The sequence below is a fragment of the Ruditapes philippinarum genome, unplaced genomic scaffold, assembly GCF_026571515.1.
Source record: "Ruditapes philippinarum isolate M1 unplaced genomic scaffold, ASM2657151v2 ctg1891_1_1_1_1, whole genome shotgun sequence".
In the NCBI taxonomy this organism is placed as follows: Eukaryota; Metazoa; Mollusca; class Bivalvia; order Venerida; family Veneridae; genus Ruditapes; species Ruditapes philippinarum.
Genome location: NW_026862536.1, coordinates 10,186 through 25,460, shown reverse-complemented (window position 1 = coordinate 25,460; position 15,275 = coordinate 10,186). Strand labels below are relative to the sequence as shown.

At 33.3% G+C, this 15,275-nt stretch overlaps 1 protein-coding gene across 5 annotated transcripts in view; it reads right to left on the bottom strand.

Moving 5' to 3' along the window:
• The window catches only part of LOC132719396 (neurofibromin-like), a 38,183-nt gene extending 23,542 nt beyond the window's left edge, over positions 1-14,641 (bottom strand). For 3 of the 5 annotated variants that reach the window (XR_009624219.1, XR_009624220.1, XM_060703158.1), the window contains exons 1-14: positions 14,497-14,641; positions 13,632-13,810; positions 12,831-13,042; positions 12,486-12,569; positions 11,756-11,940; positions 11,114-11,206; positions 7,528-7,664; positions 3,162-3,336; positions 2,545-2,691; positions 2,076-2,168; positions 1,760-1,798; positions 1,115-1,282; positions 459-582; positions 77-214 (exon numbers count right to left, since the gene is read on the bottom strand). Coding sequence is in view for 3 of the 5 variants with exons in the window: in XM_060703158.1 (XP_060559141.1) it covers positions 77-214; positions 459-582; positions 1,115-1,282; positions 1,760-1,798; positions 2,076-2,168; positions 2,545-2,691; positions 3,162-3,336; positions 7,528-7,664; positions 11,114-11,206; positions 11,756-11,940; positions 12,486-12,569; positions 12,831-13,042; positions 13,632-13,810; positions 14,497-14,594 (1,872 nt within the window). In the remaining 2 variants the exon portion in view is untranslated. Of the gene's footprint in view, positions 1-76; positions 215-458; positions 583-1,114; positions 1,283-1,759; positions 1,799-2,075; positions 2,169-2,544; positions 2,692-3,161; positions 3,337-7,527; positions 7,665-9,548; positions 9,674-11,113; positions 11,207-11,755; positions 11,941-12,485; positions 12,570-12,830; positions 13,043-13,631; positions 13,811-14,496 lie in introns of all 5 variants that reach the window. The other 2 variants (XM_060703159.1, XM_060703157.1) reach the window with 2 other exon arrangements.
• Positions 14,642-15,275: the final 634 nt, after the last annotated feature.

Genomic DNA, 15,275 nt, shown 5'->3' with positions numbered 1-15,275 from the left:
AATTGCAATACTTATTCAATCAAATGAAAAAACTTATTTCTATATGAAATTTATAAATCTTAATATGAGTTTTTACCTTTAATGGAGTGAGTATTCTATCATGAAACTTTGTATATTCTCTGACCCAGGAGTTACAGTTATATATATAGGTAGCGACAATATTCTGATATACCACTTCTGGCATCACTACAAACCACTTAGACAAGAAATCAGTCTGTAAAAAAAAATTAAACCTTTCATATAACAATCATATAAAATATAAATACCCCAACATATCGAACAGTTATATTAACTGAACAAACGCATACGGTTAGAATCTGTGTTTATCTAAAAAGAAAATTTTACAATTGTCTCTCCATGCTAATTATTTTGGTAAGCAATTATTTTATTTTATCATAAAAACTGTTTCAGAGTGTTTTGAATGGTTACAGAACGTACTGAATGGTTAAAAGTTTTACCCTAAATCTGTTTTCAGCACATGTATGTGTAAAGTCTATAGCCAGTTCAAATGGTTTGTTGTAATAGGGCTTCAACGTCAACAACACATGGTAAATCAACAAATCACCATTAATCTCACCAACTCTGAAATAATCGATATATGTTTCTTTAATTACAATCATATACATATCTTTTAACATTTAATTCAACTGCAGGTGAAATGTGTGTTTAACACAGGAATAGTAATATAACCATAATGGCTGAGGTATCTGCCTCTAAACAATGGGATTATTCGTTCATGTACTACTTAAGATATGACCATGTTTGACACCAGTATTGGTTACCACCAAGAAGTGGAACAGAAAAGTTAATAAACCTTGCAAGATATACTAGTAATAAATTTATCGAACAAGATGGCTGTTGCAATACATACTTCCATAATTCATTCACAAAGACATACAATGTATATATTATTTCTCCATAGTAATGCCCTGTATAAACACATTACCACATTTTATGTTATACTGAAAACTCTTTACCAATCAATTGAGTAAAACAATAATGATTTAACTTTACTATGAACTCATATTATCACTTATCATAATATATATTTTGTAAAATCTCAAAGCTTTACTATAACTATAACATTAACAGCACTACTAAGAAATGGACTAACTTATATCTTCTGGCAATGTAGTAGAACACTGGGTTTCCGGCTCGACTGGTGCCGGCCTGGTAAAATATATGTAGGTTTTTCAGGGACTTGAACTCATCTTTCTCATGCATGTTGTGCTTTGACATAATCTCTTCAAACTTGGTGCTGGTCATGTCCATTGAACTCCACCTATACAAAATATATATAAAACTTCATTACAAAATTAAATTCATGGTTCGGTTTTTATGCGAATTTTAACACATATTTTAATCATATCTTGGCGGTTTGTCCATATAACCAGATATCCTGGACAACTTATGGTAACCTATTATCACTTATTTCTCCGCAAGTTACCAACTACTAATCCCACATGAATTCTGAATCAGCGGTTGAAAGACATATTACCATTTGACACAATGTCTGAGAACAATTGTCACTGAGAAGTTTCTCCTCACCCATAGATCAAACAATTGATCACTGGATTACAAATTTGATGTACTGAACTACTACATGTAGTTTGTGATATATTGTAGAACTTATCAAATATGCTTAATACAGGAGATTTCCTCTCTTTTTTTATCTGTTTCCTGTTGCATTTGTCAAAATAAAAAAATAGTAAGAAAGTTAGAATGAGGAGAAAATGCAACAATTAAAGTATAAACTCACCTCGAGTCTGCTAACAGATGAATCTTGGTCATGGACAATCTGTAATATAATGGAAATGAAATGCATTAAGATACTTGCAAAAATAATACTTAAATTCTCACACTTCTTAAAAAAAACTACTTTTTTCTTAATTTTATTGACCTATTTAAATTATTTCAAGGTCAAATGTCATAGTGATTGACATACATATATTTCTATTTTAATCCCAGATTTCAGATAGATAAATTTGTGATATACTGCCTATACCTATGTACAAGTAATGTGCCGACAGTTCAAAGTTTTAAAGCAAACAATAGAAGTAGATTTATTCACTTACTGTGAGTCTAAAGGTCTGTGTTCTGGTGGTCCAAGATACGCCAGTAATGTTGCCATCTTGTCAAATGGTCGACGTCCAACAGCCTTGTGATCTCTATAATATACAGCAGTAAAATTACCTTAGTAACAATTAAGTGATTTAAAAAAACATGAATGGTAAAATAATACTGTGGCAGTGGGCCAAGTGGTTAATTAATGTTAGCCCTATGGGTTCAATCCTTGTCTGACCTTGTCCTTGATAACCAGTAGAAGTAAAAATACATGCACTTTGTTTACATAATGCTTCTTTTATGACAAATCATAAAAATAATTCACATTTATCAATTCTTTCTTCAGGCAACAAGCATCTTACATGCTCTAAAACCAAAGTTAGAAAATTCATATTTGCCATTTCTAAAAAGTAAAACTTTATTCATTTCTGAGGAATATTGTGCCTTATATATGTAATGATTATCATGTTATATACTAACCTACTACTGGAGAGATAGTCTCCAATCTTCTCCTGGTTATTCCACAGGAGTCTGTGCAGAGCTAAAACATTGGCATCATTAATGAAAGACAAGCTATGGTTGCCAGTGTCCGGTATATCAACATCTGATGCTATCTCTGTGAAAAACCTGCATCAAGAAAACATATCTTCATATAATACAAGACTGTATAGTACAAAAATGTGTGCATTTATAAAATGCAGTAACATTTATGCAGAAACCTGTATAAAAATTTACAACAACACAATTTTGATCTGAAATCTGAAACCCTTATAGTAGAAGTTGGATAACCTCCCAAACTTATGTAAATAGTTATTGTTTATAGCTTTTCTGGTGGAGGAAGATCTCAGGTGCCCTTTGTATATGATTTCAGGCAGGAACAGGCACCTGAGTGGAACCACAGACATTCCTTAAGCTAGCTGGATAGCTTCCTCAAATGAAAGAATCCAATGTTCCCTGTCAGGATCCGAACCCACAACAGTGAGTGGCAAGTGGTTTGAAGTCAACGACCTTAACTACTTGACCACAGACATCCCTTCGTAATCACTTTTAATACCAAGAAAATAAGCCTTTCAGAATAGAGAAAGCCTCTAACATACCTTCTACCAGCCTCAAAGTTGGCTTTGAGAATATCATTAAAGCCTCTCATGTGGTTTTCTTTGGTAAATAGCAAGTGATTGGCAATATTCTGCATGATTTTACACATCAATGTGAGACCTCGTTTTATCTTTGGTGTAGCCTCCACATCTATTATGCCCGATTCATATGGTGAAACTGTCATGAAATATCAAGAAGTTTATAAGATATTTAAGTATGCATTCACCTGAATAATTGCAAAAATCCTATAATTAACAATGATCCTTTTTTTATATGTATAAAATATAAGATGTGTTACAAACATGTCCTTACATTTAATAACATGACATCTGAGATGAGAAATGCTTGAACGTTGAAAACACTAAATATAACACATGAACTATTCTCAAATTCTTCGATAATTTACACAATTACTGAACAATTGATTTGAATACAATATCCAGTTTTTACAAATATCATTTTCAAATATCATAATATAAGCATTCACATCTTTAACTTTTAAACATGTGAGTATATCTAAACCTGAAAATGAATAATTGAATCATGCATCAGTTTATACATGTATGTACTTCTTTCACCAAACATCTCTAATTTTTTAGACATATTTATTTTCCTATAGAAAAATGGGTACCTGGTGGAAAATATGTAGTTTTGATTAACCTTTTAGATAAATATTTATTCATTATCTGATTAAAATTTATGACTCCTTTCCATCAATATTCATTACTTTTTATAAACTATAAATATTCTTGACCCTTTTTACTTAAGTCATTACTTTTTTGGCAATATTCACTACCTCTTCGGGTGAATATTTATTAATATTTAAGCTTAAATATTCACAACCAATGAACGTAAGAATTAATAATATTAATTCTAAAGATTATTACAACTTACTCTTTGGGTTCACATTTATTAAAATTTGATTAATATTAATTGGTAAATTATTCATTAAAATATTGGTAAATATTCATTAAAAACTCTTGGAATTTATTAATTAAAGCATTGGGATAAATATCAATCACAATTTAAAGCAGATATCCACTTTGTTATCTTAGTGCCAGGCTATTGTATCTGCATGGACATAGACTAAGAGAAGCAGATACTACAGTCTTGCTTTAATAGTCAGTGATTCATTGACAGGTCAGACTGCATAGAGGAGCAATCTGGCCGGACTGGTCAGACTGCAGAGAGGAGCAATCTGGCCGGACTGGTCAGACTGCAGAGAGGAGCAATCTGGCCGGACTGGTCAGACTGCAGAGAGGAGCAATCTGGCCGGACTGGTCAGACTGCAGAGAGGAGCAATCTGGCTGGACTGGTCAGACTGCAGAGAGGAGCAATCTGGCCGGACTGGTCAGACTGCAGAGAGGAGCAATCTGGCCGGACTGGTCAGACTGCAGAGAGGAGCAATCTGGCCGACTGGTCAGACTGCAGCGAGGAGCAATCTGGCCGGACTGGTCAGACTGCACAGAGGAGCAATCTGGCCGAATGATCAGACTGCAGAGAGGAGCAATCTGGCCGGACTGGTCAGACTGCACAGAGGAGCAATCTGGCCGGTCTGGTCAGACTGCAGAGAGGAGCAATCTGGCCGGACTGGTCAGACTGCAGAGAGGAGCAATCTGGCCGGACTGGTCAGACTGCACAGAGGAGCAATCTGGCCGGTCTGGTCAGACTGCACAGAGGAGCAATCTGGCCGGACTGGTCAGACTGCAGAGAGGAGCAATCTGGCCGACTGGTCAGACTGCAGAGAGGAGCAATCTGGCTGGACTGGTCAGACTGCACAGAGGAGCAATCTGGCCGAATGATCAGACTGCAGAGAGGAGCAATCTGGCCGGACTGGTCAGACTGCGCACAGAGGAGCAATCTGGCCGGTCTGGTCAGACTGCAGAGAGGAGCAATCTGGCCGGACTGGTCAGACTGCAGAGAGGAGCAATATGGCTGGACTGGTCAGACTGCAGAGAGGAGCAATCTGGCCGGACTGGTCAGACTGCACAGAGGAGAAATCTGGCCGGTCTGGTCAGACTGCAGAGAGGAGCAATCTGGCCGGACTGGTCAGTCTGCAGAGAGGAGCAATCTGGCCGGTCTGGTCAGACTGCAGAGAGAGGCAATCTTGCAGGTAACATAGGCATGTTATCATTGCGACTGACATTCAAAAAGTTAAGTGGAAATGATATATTACTTAAAATCAAGCACATAAAGCAAAGCTTAGAATAAATTAAACAAACAAAATGACAATTAGCTATGCAATATAATAAAGTGACACTAAAAATAAGAATACATCCTGTATGTAAAAACTGTCGGAAATATAATGTTTTCTGCATATAATGAGCATTATATAAACATATATTAAAGATAGATTGTATATTATCTATATTCTATTTAGATATTGGTTACAGTGTTACTGTTGTTATTATTATAGACAAACTACAAAACCCAGTAATAAATCACTTATTTTATCTAATCAGTAAATAAGTGTTACTATAAATAGAAATGAGAGAAGCCAAAGGTGTCCCATAGATAAATATACATAGTATCTGTATGTACATGCCAGTGATCTTAATATCATGCATACAGACAGCCATTTGGTTTTAAGTGTTGTTCCCTACAATTTCAAGAACTACTTAATTGTACATTTTTTTATATTTTTCGTTTTGTTTTCATATTAACAAGAGCACTGTGTAGGTCATATGGCAACTTTCCTGCTCTACTGGTCAAGGAAGACCTGTGGTGCCCCTTCTTGCATTATTTCAGACACAAGCCGACACTCGAGTAGAACCAGCAACCTTTCATAAGCTAGCTAAACAGTCCCTGGTAGGATTCAATCCATAACATAGAGAGGCAAGAGGTTCAAAGTCAATGACTTTAACCACTATGCAATGGATGTATTTATTTCGTCAGTTAAAAGTAAACACAATACAACATGTACCAAAGCAATTTTCATATGAACGTTCAAAAACAAGCCTAAATGTTCATAAACATAAACTTAATGGAAACACCTTCTTACAAATAATATTTCATTTTTTCAAAAATAACTTTTCAAGACCAAGGTACTGCTTAAGACAAAATAATCTTTAAAATACTCTTGTTGACTTTCATTTGTATATCCTGCTAACTTAAAAATTACAGGATATTTTTGATAGCACAGTCTACCCAGACAGAGAAAACAAATGAGAATGGGAATTCAAAATGAAATGCAACCTTAAAATAGTTTCACTTTCAAACATTACATGAATTTTAGTGTAAAAATTTCTTTATTGAATGAGAATTTCTTTTTCAGAATGTGATGATTACATATAAATTTAATATAAATATATATATATATATAAATGATGGTAGGATAGCCAAATGATTCATTTCGGTTCTTACAAAATGATATTCATAGGAAATATCAGCTTCACTGATGAAAGAAGACCCTAGGATATTACGGACGCAAGCATGCACCCATGTAGAACCACCAACCTTACCATGCTGCCTGAATCGCTTTCTCACAACAGATTCAAGCCCACAACAGTAAGGGTCAAGTGATCATAAGAAATTATGTGCATCTGGCCACAAACTACCAACCAGAAATGAAAGTTATATATGACAATATAAAAAATGTTCCAAGATCATGCATTTACAAAATAACTCTAGGAAACATTATGTAGTGACTAAATTTCAGAGTTTGAAATTAATATAAATAATTGATCTAAATTAATATGGCGACCAATCTGAGCTGTGTGGTTCATTTAGCCAAGTTCCACATAGATTATGTTTAGAATTCAGTTTCAGGTGGTATACATTTGTGAAAGTGTAGAAAATCTAGATGACCTAAATGTTTTAGCACAACAGTAAATTTACAACAGACACACAGTTGACCAAACTGTCTAGCATAATATGAAATAGGTAATTACAAACAACTTCAAATGCAAAATACAAGACAAATTAGGAAGATCATCTTTTGCAGGTCATGCTCATGTGATAACAAAAAAATATACATTTATATAAAAGAAAATTCAAGAAATCATTGTTCTTAATTACATTTATAAAAGTGATATCTTTCTTCCATTAATGTAAAACCATGCATCTGATTGGTTAAATCTATCCAGTCTTTGATAACTACCCATCGGTTCATTATAAAAAAAATTAATTGTATCTTACAACAAAAGTTGACAATGAAAATCAAATAAGAAAAAAAGTATCTAAATTTAGTGCAAAAACTTATGAATTTTTACATACATTATTAAAAAGAGAGAGAGAATCTGATGTTAAACCCCAGGTGCATTAATGTCTAAGACAACAAAGTTTTAGGTCTGGTTAAAGAATAAGGAAACCAAAAAAACACCAACTGCATATCACACCAGTGACACTAGTTTTCACTACACACGTTACCTATAGCTGGATTTATGAAGCGTAAAAATATCACTGTTCCTATCACAGTCCACACGGCCTCTCCGGTACTTTGTTGAAAACGCTGATTGACTACGTGAAACAAACAGTGACACATACTTCGCAGTTTCGATGGGAACCTGTCATAATTTCAGACGATAATAACATGGTCAAATACAGAAAAGATACTAGTAGGATCTAGAAGAGATGCCCATGCACAATAGTTTATTCAGCATGACAAAGCAAAATTTCAAATTATCACAGAGCAATGTGATTGGTCAATGGTAAGCACAAGCATGCTTCTGATTGGTTAATTCTATCCAGTCTGTAAATATGAAAAGTAAGTTGTAAGTTCAAGCTATAAATAAATCTGATCAGAAATAGTCTAAATAAAACATTAGCAAGTGTAAACTCAGTCATCTTTGCAACTTTGCCACTGAATGATAAGCTAAGGTGTACAATCTGTAAACTGATTCATCTAATGCATGGGGGAAATGTTTTTCTGAACCCTATCCCAAAACAATCACCCAAACCCCATCCCTATCAAATTTCAGAGTAATTCAAATTCGTCTCTCACAAATGCTACATTTAACGTTCTGAATTTTTGATAAAGCATTTCATTTCAGAGTAAACAAAAAAAATTTTTAAATTTCATTTCTGAGTAAACAAAAATATTAAAACAAGAAGCAGCGGTGATGAAAGTTGCTAAGCGACAGAATCCACTTGTGTTAGTGTCATCAAGCAAAACATGTACAGCAAAAAGACAAAAAATCTGAGCTACCAACATGTATCAACCCAGAAATACCTCTTCTTCTAAACATACCACCATGTCAAATATCACATATACACACAAAGTTTTATATTCATTCATATTGCTATCTCAATATTTGTGTACATATGTTCCAAAACCAAACATTCAAACTTTAGAATGAAATTAAATTCAAAGAAAAATTGAGATTGTTATTCCCGATTTCATTTACCTAGCTGTAATAGGATGTCTGATAAAAAATATAATGTATATTAAACATGCATTCATTGGCCAATTTTGTGGTGACTTATATTAATTGCTCAATTAACTCTACACTTTGGTTTTTCATGATTGTTTGTTGGTTTTGATTGGATTTTATGTTGATTTTAACACATTCTTGGTCATATCAAAGACGTTAGTCAAACTTAAAGCTTTCCTGGATAACTAACTAACTAGTTATCACAAAATTTCGCCCCAAGTGACTTTATTATAAACCCACATAATTTCTGAAGTGAGAGGCAAATAAATGACCATGACTGTTGAGGACAACTGTCATAGAGAAATTGTGAACCTATGACCCCTGGATTACAAATATGATGCTCTTGTTACTGAGCTATTGCTACTAAGCTAAGCAGGCCGATAATTTTTCTATCATTTGTAATAGGTATTTTTAAGAGAAAACATAAAAACCTCAAGATTTCATCAAAGAAGAGTGAGTAATAAAATTTAAAATGAAATTAATTGCACATATCTGAAGCTAGGGTACATATAATCAGACATATATATCATCAGGGTAACATGGGAAAAGGTGACAGGGCAGAAGAAATGGGTAGCATTGATTTCTCTTACTTTTTTTGCGTATTAATCATACTTAGAAAATTATTTGTCCTATATGACCCATTATAATTTGAAATGTTGAATGAGAGTGTGTATAAAACCTATTTCTTTAAGAATCATAGCGGCAAGAGGATTGTTAGGTAAGCACACAGGTGAGGTATTCCTCAGTTAATATACATAATCTCTGTCAAATAACTGAACTTCATCACATATCACACATCACAATGTACAAATTTACTCAAGACCATTTTACATACATATTATGCAGTGAAATTATGAAAATGACCAAAAATCAATGATTCTTTCCAAATAATGATTTAAAAATTGCTGCTGTAATGTTGTAATGTATAAAGCATTCAATTATTTGACAGTTAATGCTGGTCCAAGATTGACATGTTTATATGGTAGAACAAACAGCAAAATCTCCTATATCAGTTACCTAATGCAGGGTTAAAGAATCGTAAAAATATCACAGTTCCAGTGGCTAGGATACTGTCCGGCGGAAACCGGAGTGAAATCACCTGGTACAAACAGTGGCACATGACTCGAAGTTTGGGTGGAAATCTGTTAATTTTGGTAAAAATCACATAAAAACAAAACCTTCGTTATTTGTTTAATCAATACAAAAAATGATACACTACAAATCAAAATATAAGGACAATATTGTACCTTCTGTATCGCATATTACCCTATAAATTAACTTTTTTTTCTTATTGTCTTAAAACTGAATGAAGTGATCAAAATTTATTTATGAAAACAGTAAAAATTAATGGAATTTCCAGCCTTTTTCATTCCTTTTTGCAATCATATGCAAAAATGTGTATCTTTTGTAATATAAAATGTGTACATGAGTCAATTCTAGTTTCCAACACAATTTGTAAACTAGGCCTGCCTTGCTTTTGAATTGAAGGAATTCTAGTATATACTGCAGCCATTAGAATAGAAACCAGTGAGACTTTTAGAATATGATGGATGGCCAAAGCTCTACACTGGTTCTAAAACAAGACTTTATTAATGGTAGCACTGAAAGGGCTATGTGATATAGAAAGTACATATTTCCTGCCATTTAGTAAAATGACATGTATTTTAACACATCTACACAAAAGAAATCACAGTCACTGATAAAAAATAATTCAATTCCAAACTGATTAAAGAAAAACCAAAGATCTCTCACAGTTTCTGCTGCAAAATGAACAGCTCAAATGCTACAAGAAAACTACACAAACATTTTAAATTTGTTAACAAGTCCCATACTCACTACCTGAAGACAGCTCAAACAATTCTAGCTTCCAACAAAATCAAACAAATCCTCTATTCTTGTTTTAAATTATTCAATGATTTAAATTGTTCTCCAAATAATGTAAGAAACATCTCTAAATTCTTTAATTACATATATTCTACCAGTATTTGAATGACCTTTCAAGCTAAATTTACAATAAGCTTACATTCAACAAACATTAATTATTTCTCTTCGTTTTTTTTTTGTTTTTGTTTTTTTTGCCAGTCGATCGATCAGTCAGATTAATCGATCATAGTCAGATATAAAGATGGTTGTTTCACCATTGATAGTGAATGTCCATTTACAATGTATACTCCATTTAACCCTTAACCTGCTGGAATTAAGTGATAAACCTTTACCACCAGTATAGAGCCAGGCCAACCTACACTCATGTTCAGTCTGACCAGGTTCTATCCTGATGTGAGCTCAATTTTTGTATTTTGATATTAAAATCCCTTAAATATTTGAATGGACTGTTCCAAAATCAAAACTGGACCAATCCATTACACAAATCCAGCAGGGTAAGGGTTAAAAAAAAAGGTTAAAAAAAAACCCAACATGTCACTTCTGTTTAATAAAGATATCCTTGCACCGTAAACTAATTTTCCGACCAACAGCTGTTGAAATGTACAAAATTATTAAAAACTATAATTATAATACACATATTATCCACCTTGATTTGTGAGATTTTATAATCAATATACAAATTTGACATATTTACTTACTTATGAGCAGACCCAACTATGGCATTGAACACTTTCTGGGTGATGATAGTCAAATTCTTTTTATTTTCTTCTATATTTTCACCTGCCTCTAACCTGTAATAATACAACAAAACATTTTGATACATTTGAATTGTCTTAAATAGGAAAGTCTTCCCCGAGATAAATGCTGTTTGTTTTTCTGCTTTTAACACTAATTTTAACAGATTATTTGATCATATCTTGGCAGTCTGTCCACCTAACTGGCTTTCCTGGTTAACTAACCAGTAATTAACCAATTTCTCCACAAGAGACTGACAACTGACCATTAGACTCAATAGTTAAGATTAATTGTCATGAGGAAATTTCATTTCTTCTGAGGATTTTGAATGCTCTGAATTATATATTTACTAAAACATTAAAAGCAACTGTTCTTTCAAGGTCTACCATTGTGATGAGAAAACAGGTTTTAATCAGTAAAACATTGTTACATGAACCTGTCCCTGTTTTGTGTCACATTAATAGCATAGCCAACCTTTCGTTAGCAAACTGGACAGCTTCCATATAGGCAAGAATTCAATAGCTTACTGTAGTAAGCTGATCATATAAGCAACATGAAAAAGATAGCATGATTTAATTTCAAATTAACTGATAGTAACAAGATACCTGGCAGGATCCACCTCAAATGAAATCTGTTGACAACTGTGTTCTTTTTGAAACATCTCCATGATGAGGGGGTTTAAAAGTTCCCGTAGATATCCGAGTCCATAAAATCGGAAACAGTATGCCATGATCTTACTGGCTAAACTATTCCCTCTAAACAATGTCTGCATACAATCTGCTATCTCCACCTGTTACAGGGTTTATCAAAATATTCTTAATACATCAAATTTATAGGGTATGTATAATAATAATAATCTTGCTACTGTTTATTGTAAGACGGGTTAAAAGCCATAGTCGTATTACTAGCTTTTTCTTTTCTTTTTTTCTTCTTTTCTTTTCTTTTCCCACTTTTCTGTTGTTGCAACAACTAATAGCTTCAAACAAGTGATGTCAGATTTCAAATTATTTTCAGCAAAATTGAGATCGATTTATGCTGCTGAGAAATTTGAAATATAGTAGTCCTCCCTAAAATTACATCACCTGTAATACCATAGTAATCCAATCAATTGAAACATGGCAAACAGACTTAGATGTCTTGTCTTAAAATCAATGACTTATACTTTGATTGACATGTGTTCTTTAAAGTGAATATGCAACAGTAATTATCAGATAATTTGTTCAATGGAAGCAAGACTTAGTCCTTTTAATTATTACAACTTGCTAGCTAAAAATGACGTACTGCACAACCCAAATCCTACAAGTATGCTGATCACATGATGTAAAGTTAACTTACTTCTTTAGAGAACATGTTCCACAGCAGTTGATACAGCAAATGTTTCGCATCAAATAGATTCACGAACACTCGAGCCAACTCGTCCTACAATATATCACATGTTATATTATAATTCTAACTGTAAATTACTGTAAAATTAAATATTTCTGCAAGGCCTAAATTTTGTACATTCAACATTTCACACATATAATCCCTTGCAATCTTCTTCAACAATATTCCGTAGGTTAGAGAGTTCAGTCATGCTGACCTGGTTGACCATTAACTGATATCAAAGACTGGTTGCTATTGCTATTAACACTTGAAAGACTTAAAGTAAGGTAAGAGTAGCAATGTATGGTACTTTACCATTTGTGAGGTAGGTACTACAGTAGCTAACGCCATGGCTATAGGCAGTTCTCCTTTATCTCCGATCATAGTCACCAGTTCCACCAATCTCTCGAACCTATCAGCCAGTGCTGTCTCTGCCAGGGTCTCAAACTCTGTACCTTGTTGTAAAATTTTGGTCAACACCTCCATGAAGGCAGCTCGAGTCTGAGGGTCTTTGTGGTAGCCCAATGCTTTAATATAAATCATCATTTATAACTCACAAAATAATCGCTTACTTTTCCTCCTCTTAAATTTTGCACTTAAAATCTTTTTCAAGAAGAACATGATGTTTAATAAAGGCTAATTAATGCTACATGTGTAAAATATTCATTGCACATAGTCAGGACTATAATGATATATCAAATATTTCAATTCTTTTGGCAAATGACAATGGCAAAATGTTAATTGTTTTTATTATATCTTAAAAAACAAATACATACACAAAAATCAACACTGCTATGTTTCTAAATTATCTTGAAAAAAGATTCCAAAATCCCAACTTTCTCCATAAGATACCATTAAGACTTTTATAGGAAGTTTTGTGACAGCCAGACAGAGGAGAAGTGATCCTTATATGTGACTGCTACCCAGTAGCAGACGACACAAAAAGGAGTCCCAATTAGTATTGGTTGAACATTCTTCTCCTATTGTATGCACATTATAATTTTCTTGATTGCCGATTTTTGATATTAGTTTGATAAAGCATTGATGTAACAGAAATGGTACTGAAGTCTTAAGATTACCTAAGGTAAAGAATTTTACTGTGTAACAATATCTTACCAATAGAGTGCATCAGTCCACTATCTATGTTTGCATTGAGTAGATTAGACATAGCCTGTACTGTACAATTTCTTAAAGCACTCAGATTTGACGTGCTTCTCTTACGATTGGGGTCCATGGCCTTGTCTTGTTCTTCCTCTGAACAGTCATTTAACAGGTTCATAAATAATGTCAAATACCTGTAAAACATATCAACATGTTATATATGAAATTGAATATGTTTCTTACCGAGTTTATTAAAAATTTAAATTATTTAAAAATGAGTTTATCTAAGATCTCAAGATCAAAAAACAAGTATTTAATAAACTGTGAATGATTAAGAGCATAATTCACATAAATCTTTTCCCATCAAATATAAAAAGTTGTATATTTATAAAAAGTTATCCAGGTATGATAATATTGATTTATTTTTGTTTTTTGTCGGGTTTCAAGTCACACAGACACTGTAATATTCACATAATGTCTATCCAGCTTAAATGGTAGAGAAAGGCCTCAGTCATTATTTCAGGCAAGAGTGTGCATCTAAGCTAGCTGGGTAGCAGGGTGAAAGAATTCAAATTACCAGGCAAGATTTGAACCCACAGTCGTGAGGGGGGGCTTTAGTAACAGCAAAAGCAGAAGTTACAAGGATGGAGAACATAATATCACTATAATTATTATTTTAAACCTTTTCAAACCATCAATGAATATAATAAAAACCCTATTCCTCTCTGTAATCTACATAACATTTTGTTGTTTCTACCCTTATCGTATATGACCTGCATTACTTAAAGAATTACACATAATTGAGCCTCTGAGTGGGTAAGGGTGGAAAAATTGAAAAGTAGTTGTAAAACATTAACATGTTGCAAGAAACACAACATACTTGAGAAAGAGTTGAGATTTAGCCTCCATGAGATCACCACGGTCACTCTCTTCTGGCTGTAATGGCAGACCGGCTAGTAGAGCGGCCACTGCCTCCATGCTGGCCTGGTCCAAATCTCTGTACAAATAAACAAACAGACATTGTTTATGTCAACATTTACACACTTCCTTCTTACCACTACTCTCACATTTCCACAAACAAAGTCTTAATTTCTAAATATCTGAAAACTCAAAATGTAAAATGTTATCCAACCACGTAAGAGTACATAGTTAAAGCAACTGCTTCACAGATTTACAACAAAATTTTATTAAAATGAAAAATCATACCTTCAATGTGTATGGGTATAAATCAATCAAAGTTGTAAGAAATTTATTTTAAAATAAGGGTCTAAAAGTCATACCCAACATCTGTGAAGATGGTGCTTTAATAATGTACATGAAAGTATATATATATGTATATATTTCTTTATATTTATAGAGCTAGAGCTATTATTACTACATAATTAAATGATAAAACAAAGACATTTAAGTAAAAACCTAAGACTTAATAAATTTAAAGCTTTAAAATAAAATGCACAATTAACAAATAAACACATGCAAGCATAAAAAGAATAAAAGAGCAGATATTGCAGAAACACAGAGACTGTTATTATATACACTATCATTTACACCACAATCATGCATGGCATATCTGCAACAACAACAACACTTACATTCACATCTTTTATGTTATGCTGACCACCTTCGTTTTGAACTTCCAGGAAAAAAATTCACCTGCTT